General features: G+C 39.4%; 1 protein-coding gene across 1 annotated transcript in view; it reads right to left on the bottom strand.

Moving 5' to 3' along the window:
- Nucleotides 1–3,321: 3,321 nt before the first annotated feature.
- Nucleotides 3,322–9,884, bottom strand: part of NOX4 (NADPH oxidase 4) — a gene marked incomplete at its 3' end in the record, with an annotated part of 30,924 nt that continues 24,361 nt past the window's right edge. Inside the window, exons 8-10 of the mRNA XM_010150489.1 lie at nucleotides 5,934–6,162; nucleotides 3,533–3,697; nucleotides 3,322–3,384 (exon numbers count right to left, since the gene is read on the bottom strand). Coding sequence (XP_010148791.1) covers nucleotides 3,322–3,384; nucleotides 3,533–3,697; nucleotides 5,934–6,162 — 457 coding nt within the window. The remainder of the gene's footprint in view (nucleotides 3,385–3,532; nucleotides 3,698–5,933; nucleotides 6,163–9,884) is intronic.

Below are 9,884 nucleotides of genomic sequence, written 5' to 3' on the forward strand. Positions count from 1 at the left end.
CCTTGTTAAACCACATCCCGTTGGATATTACATAACCTAGAAGAGGTAAGGGACTAGTAAAATATCTGCATGACTCCTTCACGCTGACTCACCCCTTCCTTTCCACTTTTGGTTACAGTCCTCGCTTAGAGCATAAAAATTTGACTGAACTGGTCATTTCTTGTCTTTTAAGCATACTCCAGATGCAGCAAGATGTTTCATCACATAGAGCCTGGGGACAGACTTTTTAGCAGGTCCTGTTGTAACAGGACATGGGATAACTGTTTTGAACTAAAAAAGAGCAGATTTAAACTAGATAAGGAAGACACTTCTTACAGTGAGGGTGATGAGATACCAGAATGGGTTGCCCAGGGAGGTGGTAGATGCCCATCTCATTCAAGGTCAGGTTGGAGCTCTGAGCAACCTGATCCAGTTGAAAATGTCCCTACTTATTGAAGGGGATTAGATGACCTTCAAAGGTCCCTTCCAACCCCCCAACTATTCTATGATTCCAAGCAAAACAACAGCGCCAGGAAGAAGGCTGCAGTTTTCCCGCTAGCTCTGCTGCAGTCACTGCTGCACTAAGATTCCAGTATCCAAAGCCCCCCACACCCCTTGTGCTGCAATTAATGTGACTCTGAGCCCCACGGTCCTACACCAGCCTAGAAAAATAACCCAGGGATTATTATCATCCAATAAAAGAATCTGCAGCAGCATTCCAGTCTGCTTGGTAGTTACAAGTAGGTCAGATGGGAGCAGAAAAAATACTGAGTTAAGCTACTGCCTACACACTCTATAAGCAAGGTCTCATGGCTGGCATCATATTAAACAACAAGAAAAAGTTTTCTAAGCAGGACAGCAGCCCAAGGCATTTTCTATGACCTAGAAACACATGTGGAAATGACTGTCCCTGCTTAGGCTAGGCAAAAAGATTGTCATAAACCAAGACATTTCAAATCCTCATTATGTTGTAAAACAGCCATTTACCCAAGAACAGCAGTTCTCCAGCGTAATTAATGTTCTAGCAAAATATGTTTGTGGTGATAAAAATGAAGCTCAGTAGGTCAGTGGTAACTTCATATCTTGTAACAGTTAAAACATGTACCCGATCATGAAGGATACGCTGTTAGTGCTGAAGATATCACTGTACTAAGGTATAAATCATTGAGCACGAGCAGAAATTGCTTAGTCTAGTATTACATACTTAAAATATAATGTATTGGGCATGAGTGGCCATTGCTAGCTCTAATGTTCCATATTTAATATGTGACTGTAAAAATTACATAAACTGTCATTTATCAACCAGACATATGTCTGAAATATACTGAGTATATATTCACATTATCTGAATATAAATGAGTTATTCATATGCACTAAGAAAACTCAGACTCACAAGAGATCTCTTTTCCATAGCTCCTAGATCTAGAAGTTTTTGTGCAAAAATCATTTCTCATAACATGCATTATTATAGTACGCCATTTTAAACACTGGATGAAATCCTCCACTCATGCAAAGAATCCGACTTCAATAAAATACCCTGCTCGACTTCATCCTATGATCTAACCCAGTAGGTCCATGTCAGAGGTCTCTTTTCTGATAAAAACTCTCATCATAACAAATAAGAAGTTTTGCCAGAGAAAAGATTACTGAACCAGGACTAATAACCCTTGATGACATTATTTCTGGAAATTAGAACCACATGATCCATTGTTTTAGCAGTGTCCTAATATAGGAATTGCAAATCCTAAGAGTGCCATAGTTTCCAAACCGTGCAATTACTACTAATGATCAAATCATTACCATTATTTTAATTTCCACTGAGATGGACAGTCAGAAATTAAGAACACAATGTTTTGAGATTAATGTTGCAATATGTCCACCAGTAGAGAACAGGTGTAATTTTATTAAATATAGCTATGCTATGGTCAAACAAGTGTGAACACCAATCTGAGTCATCCTAAATTCTTTATTTTCTGTTCCTTAAACTAATTAAAAATATAAATAAATACTGATTGAATTGTTCTGCACAGAAAACGCCAGCTACCATTTCATCAGTACTGCAATGCACATCACTTTTCAGCATTGGGTATCTAGTTATCTTCACACACTACAGTGAGGAAAGCCTTAAAAATTGTCTCCTGCAGTAACAACAGATAAGTAACACACGCCTCTGCTTTCTACTGGTTAAGTGAATAGCCAGAAAACTTTGGAAGAATCAGGCTATGCAACTGCCAATATTTCTTCATCAAGCTATGAAGAAGCTGCTTCCTTATTCACTTTCAGATTTACAGCACAAAATTCATTTTGGAACGAATTTAGTGTGGATTCCCCGGTGACAGCACCTGCCTGCCGGCACAGCATAAAGACAAATACATTTAAAACAAAACAAAACACCCACAATATCAAAGAGCTGGGAGTGGAGAGGACCTGGTTGTGCTGTCTGAGTCTCAAGTAACATTAAATCGTCTCAGCTGTTCCATAGCACTGGGTACAGTTCAGTGGGGATGAAGCATCAGTTATCAGTCCAAAGAAACGAGTGAAATGTGAATAATTATCTCCATGGTCTTCTTAAGAAGAGTAACAGTTTAGAGAGATCTTAAATTACTCTCTTTGGAAGAAAAAGGCTGCCACTAATATTCAACCTTATAGTCTGCTTTTTGTAACAGCATAGCCACTGCAGTACAGTTCATTTTCTGGTAGCATCTCCCAGGCCTCTGCACTGCTCATTGGTGGAGTACTTCACGTATGTTTATATACATTCCACTTTAATTCAGCCTGTCTCCAGCAGGTCCACTTCCCATTCTAGATCAATTGAGCCGGGTAAGTAATAATCCCAGTGTTGTACGACTTCACTGGTATATTGCTTTAAGTCATGGATATATCTCTTCATATAAAAATAAAGTGAAAGACTATTTTAGAAACTTCTTTTTTAAACTTATGTTGTTCTAATTTTGGAAAAGGCAGTTGCAGGAGTATCTTTTCATTGAATAGGAAAGACAACAGAAAATTTATTACAATCTGTGTTAAGGTCTACAAAAGCAGCTGAAGCCTTTTTTATTAAATATAATCCATATGATTTTGATAATCACTTATTTATTATTGGTTTTCACTTATGGAAGACTTTGAAAAAAGTTCCCATTATCATTTTCTCAACAGTGCAGAAAATTAAATATGTATTGAGCACTGTCATACATAATAAAAATCCCATTCCATATTCATTGGTATCATCATAAATGAAACATAAGCTTTTCTGGAGGGAATTTCACCTTGAAGGCAATAAAGACCATTTGCTTACCAAACATAAATAAAAGGGAAGGCATAGAACAAATTTGTGTTTCTTACCATGGTAAGGGTGAATGGATGGCTTTCCAGTGCGGACACTCTGGGACAGTGCAGAATAACATACTGAAACAAAATCAGCCAGAGAAAATAAAATGATCGAAAAGGTTTGTTCAAACCATTTGGCGATGGGGTAGGATATACAAAGCGAAAGTCATCCCTATAGGCAACGCTACTTGAACAGCAGTGATTTTTTAGAGGCACACAAACTCACCTGACCCGGCCTTGCTTTAAAGTTGTCTTTCATCATCCTTACTTCAAGGACATTGGAGGGATGGCTTATCACTGAAGTTATTGTGACCGCCTTATTGCTGCGGATGTAGCGGTACAGCCTTTCCACACAGTACAAGCACAGAGGTCCAGAAATCCAAAACCAGGTCTATGGGAGAACAATAATATGTTACCCTAAGGAACTTTATTTTTTTCTTTCCATTTTATGTTTTCTAGTGTCAAAAATAAATGAGTGCTTGCAGGATCTCATTTCACATCTATTGTGGAACAGTTGTTTGGTCAAAAGTAACATCCGCATCTCTCTACGTGCAGAAATCCAAGCGCATTATGGAGGTTTAATCAGTCTAAATCGACAGCATCATCCACAAACACAAACTATTTCAATCATAAAACTCATCAGGAACAAAATGCTAATGACCTCATTTGCAGCCATGTTACTTTGGTTTTACGTAGTTAGATTGCAACTAGTTTCAGCAGTGTTTCAAAATCCAACAGACCAGAGTACTATAAACCTAGTTAACCTTTATGGAAAGACACTTGCAGTATTTATGAATATTACCCTCTTGTAATCAGCTCAGGTACAAGCAAAAAAATAAGAAAGAAGCAATTCTTGTGCTGCAGAATTATGCTTATATCAAGCCAGTGTAAAATGACAGACAAGGGAAATCTATTTACATAGTAAATCTGTATAAAATGCAGTTCATTTTCTGGTAGCATCTCCCAGGCCTCTGCACTGCTCATTCGTGGAGTACTTCACATATGCTTATTCCACTTTATTTCAGCCTGTCTCCAGCGGGTCCACTTCCCATTCTAGATCAATTGAGCTGGCTAAGTAATAATCCCAATGTATGTAAAATCATAGACTGGCCCTTTGGAATCACGATTCATTTGCCCCTGTGGAAGATGTGTACGCTAGACAAATAATACCCTGGAAATGCCCATTTCTCTGCACTGCTTATACGGGCAGCCCTGGGTGACTGCCTCAGATGGAGACATTTGCAGCTGCTCAGCTAAATCCCATCCTCAGAGTGAATTACTAACGGCTTATGGCAGAGCTAACTACTAATTCCACATCTGTTCAGTCATTCAAGCCACAGCACCAAAGTGGCCGTGACTCTCATCCATCTTCCCTTCCCAATTTTTCCTCTTGCAACTACCAGAGTATTTAAATTTCCTCAAGCACCTCTGGGCTTAAAAACTTCAGTAGCTTACAAGACCTAAGGCTTTTTTTTTTTTTTGCTTAGTATCACTGAATGCATAAACCACTTCCAAATGCAAAAAAGTCCTAAAATAATATTTATTTATTAATAAAATCAGCTGCCAGGAGAACACCGAGTGTCCACTTCTTTGCATAGCTCTTCACCAATAAATGGCTCTGAAAGCAGACATCTTAAGCCCCAGAGAGGACGGTTTGATGTCCTGTTGGCCATATGGAGACAGATACACATTGATGCTTGTCATTCAAGAGTATTACCACAACAAAATGCAAATCCAAAAAGTACTTTGTTGGAGGACTTCAGAGTAGAATCGGCTGTTTATTATTATGATTACATACTCCGTAGTAAAATGGGTTCCCACTACAGCTAGTAAGGGACATATGTGTTCTACAGAAAACAATTATAATAAGAAACTTCTGTGAGGTCTGTTATGGGACCACCTTGAATGGCGGGCCTTGGACTTGTGAACTCCATATTCCCAAACTTCCTCGGGCTACTTGCCAATACAGCAAGTCAAAAGAAAAGAGAAAATTTGAAGGAAGAAAAAGCTGGTGCCCTAAAACATAAAGAAACAAAAAGAAAAGAAAAACTGAAAAGGAGAAACGGAACACAAAAAAAGAAAAGGCTTTTCTATCCCCACTGTCATCATGCTCATTTACCCATGCCACATATAAAACAAGCCTGTCAGCAAACAACAGGCTACACAAAGCCAAACCACTGCAACCCAGAAATGAGTATTAGGACTTGCATCCGCATGGTGAAAAAGAGAACAAATGGAGTTTGATTATTTCAGTTAACTACCGCCACACAATGCTTACAAAGGGACATTATGGATATGTTATAGAAATGTTTGTTCTGAAGTGCTACACTGTAATTTAAAGTCACATTTATAGCAAGACCAATACATCTCTTATCGTGTTGTACAAAAAAGAACATGGCAACAATGTCTTGACATTTTTCCACTCTATTCTATGCACCGCATTGTAACGCGGTTCAAGGTTTAATACAGATTGTTTATTCCCCATCAAATCTTTGAATGTCTGAAAATGTTTTAATAATATTTTCCATTATTAAAACATCTGGTCTGGAAAAGTAATAATTAGTGGTTATGGCTGACTGAAAGACTTGGCATGATTTGTAATACCTGAAATGTCGGATCATACAGACCTCTGGGAAGTGTGACTGGAACTTGGGTTCCTCAGAACAAATTCTCATAAAGTTATTTTGTACAAAGGGTTCTGGTACTGATAAGTCTTCTGGGAAACGCTCAGTAGTATAGTCAGGAAACGACTCTTCAAAAGCCTTTGGCACCGTCATATTCTCTTGGAGTGTTTTGTTAGGATTAAAGCAACCAGGAGGGTGTTCCTCTAAGTTGGTCTGGTACTTGAGCACTCCCCTGCAGGAAAATAAAAATATCAAAAAACCAAGAAACTTAATTCAGAGAGGGTTTTAGAAAGCAGTCACGAGGCTCATCTTCTGTAAGAATTTTTATTCCATTTATTTTCAGGACTTTCAAGGAGATAGAAGCTTTGCAACAATAGAGCCCTCTGTCACTAGAGGCAACGCTTAACTTTTCCAGCTCACTTGGCACTCCCCCACTGAACAGCCTCAAGCTTAATACTGCTTGAAAGGGCGAGATATTGTGGGAGCCTTGGAAAAAAAAAATTAAATAATCACATTTCCAGTTCAATCACACCCAGGCTGTTTTCACTCATCCTCCCTACAGTCAGCAAGCCCCATTTTTTTTGGCAACCTGTAGCAGAAGTGGCCTAAGGTGCCAAACCATAAACTGCAGGAATGTTCCCACTACTTGGTGTTTATCAGGTTTGCACACAATGGTATAACTTGCTCCTTTGAGTATCATCTTGTCAAACAGACAGATGGAAAAAAGAAAGTCTTGCATGATAGCCATGGAACCTTTCTTGCAAATTATTTTGTGGGGTCCATGCTTGTTTTTTAAGCTGAAGTTAAATTTATAGTAAAGTGAAAACCTTCAGCTGCAGCTAGAAATCATGAAGAAAGAAGTGGAAACCTGAGACACTCCAGGATATCTCAACACATGAATGAATCATTGAAAACGGAGAAGAACCAGTTGTAGTAGTAATAAAATTCCTCAGAAGTACTACTTGCCTCCAAATCTGGATTTGATGACAGTAAAACCACAAGGAGGTACATTTAAAAAAACAAAGAGCTAAATGACAGCTGCACAGGATGGTGCTAGGTGGGAAATAAGGCACAGTGACACAGTGTCTGATGGGATGTGCCCTCTGAGGCCATATGGAGAAGGCTCAACTCAAGTATATGATCAAACATAAGGACATATGCTCCGCCTTCTTCTCCCCAACATACATACACAGCAGCAGTAGTGACAGTTTCATTCACAAGAAGTAGGACATCTGCAATATTCCCCACTTAAATGGGCTCCGACAGGCTGCTGGGAATCTTCCCTACCAAAATGCAGTCCTGACAGCTAGTAACAAGCTTCCCGCATGGTCCAGTGAATAATGTACAGCTTGGAAGATAAACTCACTCACTATAAACTCCACATCCAACCATGGGACAGTCACTTGGGATGTCTCCACGCGCCTACACCCATGCTTCTGTCTGTATTTATCGCCCGATCATGCCTATCGCTTGCATCTGGCATCACTGTTGGTCATCGCCTATTTGGAAAGTGAAAAATACCCCTAGCATTATGCTAGTTCCCTGCTCCATAAATATTACGGTGCCTCATGGATTTAGCTGGAAGTCACAGCACATGCAATATTTTTCCAATCAGCCTTGTGTGCATGCCTGGCAGCTGCTCCCACAGCTTCTCTGCTCTCAGAGCATCCCAAAAGAGGATTCAGAGTTTTCCTTGAGACACGAATAGCTGAACTGCAAACACAAGCATCCCCTCCAGTGATCTCTAGTTTGTTTAAACTATTACAAACATGCTAACTGAGTGGCAAACTGAGATGACAAAGCTGCCTGTTAACAGCTGCTGCAATGGCTCCCATTTCTGAAGCTGTCAAGGAAAGGCAAGTTGTCTTACACACCCAAGACCAGCTCCCAGAAAGGGTGAGTTCTGCACAACACTTAAGAAGACTAAGACATAGCCTCACATATTTGTAAGGTACAACACTCAAACACAAAAATTCATGTGTTGGTATCAGTAAGTAGGAGACAGACATCTTCAGCAAACAAAAATGGGAAAGACTAAAAGGGCAAGTGGTATGAAAGTATCCTACTGGTTGAACATCACAGCATGCAGTCTATTTGTATAGGCATACATCAACTTCTTCCACAATTTTCCATTCCCAAAATAGAGACAATGTTCACTTGTAGCTAGAACTGGAAAATATATATCACTATTTCTTGATATTTTTATGATGATAAGCTAGAAATCAATTGTTCTCAATGTTTTCCTAGGTAACTACACTGCTCTTATCTTTTCATCCATCTTTCGCTGGTCAACTCCAGGTGAGTTGCGTGAGGTGTCCCCTAGAGAACAATACATGGGTGGAATCTTAAGACTTTTCATCCTTTGGAAGACAAATTCTTGAATAACTCTCATGACTCTTATTCTCAGCTCCTGTGAACCAGTATAACCAACTTAACTCCATAACAATACCAAATTTGGATCAGCTGATGTTCTGACTCCAAATGTTTCATTAAGATTTATAGCTCCTTATATTGGTACTAGAACATCAAGCTTCTGCTTTGACATAAACTATTTTTTGTTGTTCCTGTTACTGACTTAAAATACAGATAAATTAATGTAGATATGCTCCAAGCCTTGAGCCTCCAAAATATTTGAAAGTGACTTTGCAAGAAGTACAAGAGAAACGAAAGTCTTAAAGGATAATTCCCTGAGAGATTCTCCACTCCCTTAGGGTAGGGATGAAAGAACAAACCAATAACATATAGATGAATCATGCCACTTCATATACTGCTGAGAAGTGCTTGGCTACCCTGAAGAAGAGAATGCTCTAAGAACATACATAAAATAGTTTGAAACAAAACAAGAATCCAGGAACAGTATGGAAAACCTCAAAACAAGATACTCCTAAAACCAGTAAATCCTCCCCTAATCTGCCTGCACAGTCCAGCCACAGGACATGCCTTGCTCTGTAGAGTAACTGGCCATGTGTGTCTGCACACGTGATGCAGGAGTCACTTGGGCACCTACGTGTGGGTGTCTAAGATAACTTTATTCTCAGAAGAGATCTAATCAATATCACCAATGCAGCCCAGAAATCAATCCAGCTCACTTGAACACAGATCTTTGTAGCAGCAGGTTAGCCGAAGCATTCTTGAGGCTGCACTGACTGTATTTATTAGAACCCATTAGACTATAATGGGAGAAGGACACTTAGAATACATATAGAGACCTACATGTAGGCATCTTCAACTGACTCCCACTCTCCATGACTCATTCTTCTCCCACTTTTAAATGACACTCAGTTCTTTTACATTTGCACTGAACGACTTCTCAATTCAATACTACGGAGGCTGTGTACCAGAAGATGGCTGTTCAATGCTTGGTGTATTCCTGCAGCTTTCGTTTGTGAATTCTCCAGGTAGGCTTCTTCCCTCATGAAGTGGCAACATGGTTAGGAATACAGTGGACAAAGGATAATACAGTGAAGGAGATGAATTAAACTGGACATGAAAAATACTCCAAAGGCAATCAGTGGAACCAATTGCTAAGGAAGGTTAGAGGATCTCAGCCACCAGATGTTTTTGGAGAAGTTATACAAATACCTGTCAAGAATAATTTCGCAGAAGTCCATCCTGCTTCAGGATGGGGAGAACAGGTTAGATCCATTTTCCCCAGAGCTATGCCACAGCAAAAACCAAACAAACAAAAAACAACAACAAAAAAATCACCAGAGACCTGGAATTGTGTCCAGGAGTTTCAGTTGTTTTGAACTCATTATTTCAATTCATCAGATCTCAAGCTGCGTTTATTTTGTTCAACAACATGTTCCTACTGTGATCTTGCTAGGCCTAATTACCTTTCACTGTTTACTTTAAGCAGCGGTGCTGAGTGTTCCACAGGCACACCAGCACCCCGTGTTTCAGTAGATGTTTGATGACATGAAGAAATAAACCTCATTCAAATATGCCTTCCCT

Source organism: Eurypyga helias, unplaced genomic scaffold, assembly GCF_000690775.1.
Source record: "Eurypyga helias isolate BGI_N326 unplaced genomic scaffold, ASM69077v1 scaffold6244, whole genome shotgun sequence".
Classification (NCBI taxonomy): domain Eukaryota; kingdom Metazoa; phylum Chordata; class Aves; order Eurypygiformes; family Eurypygidae; genus Eurypyga; species Eurypyga helias.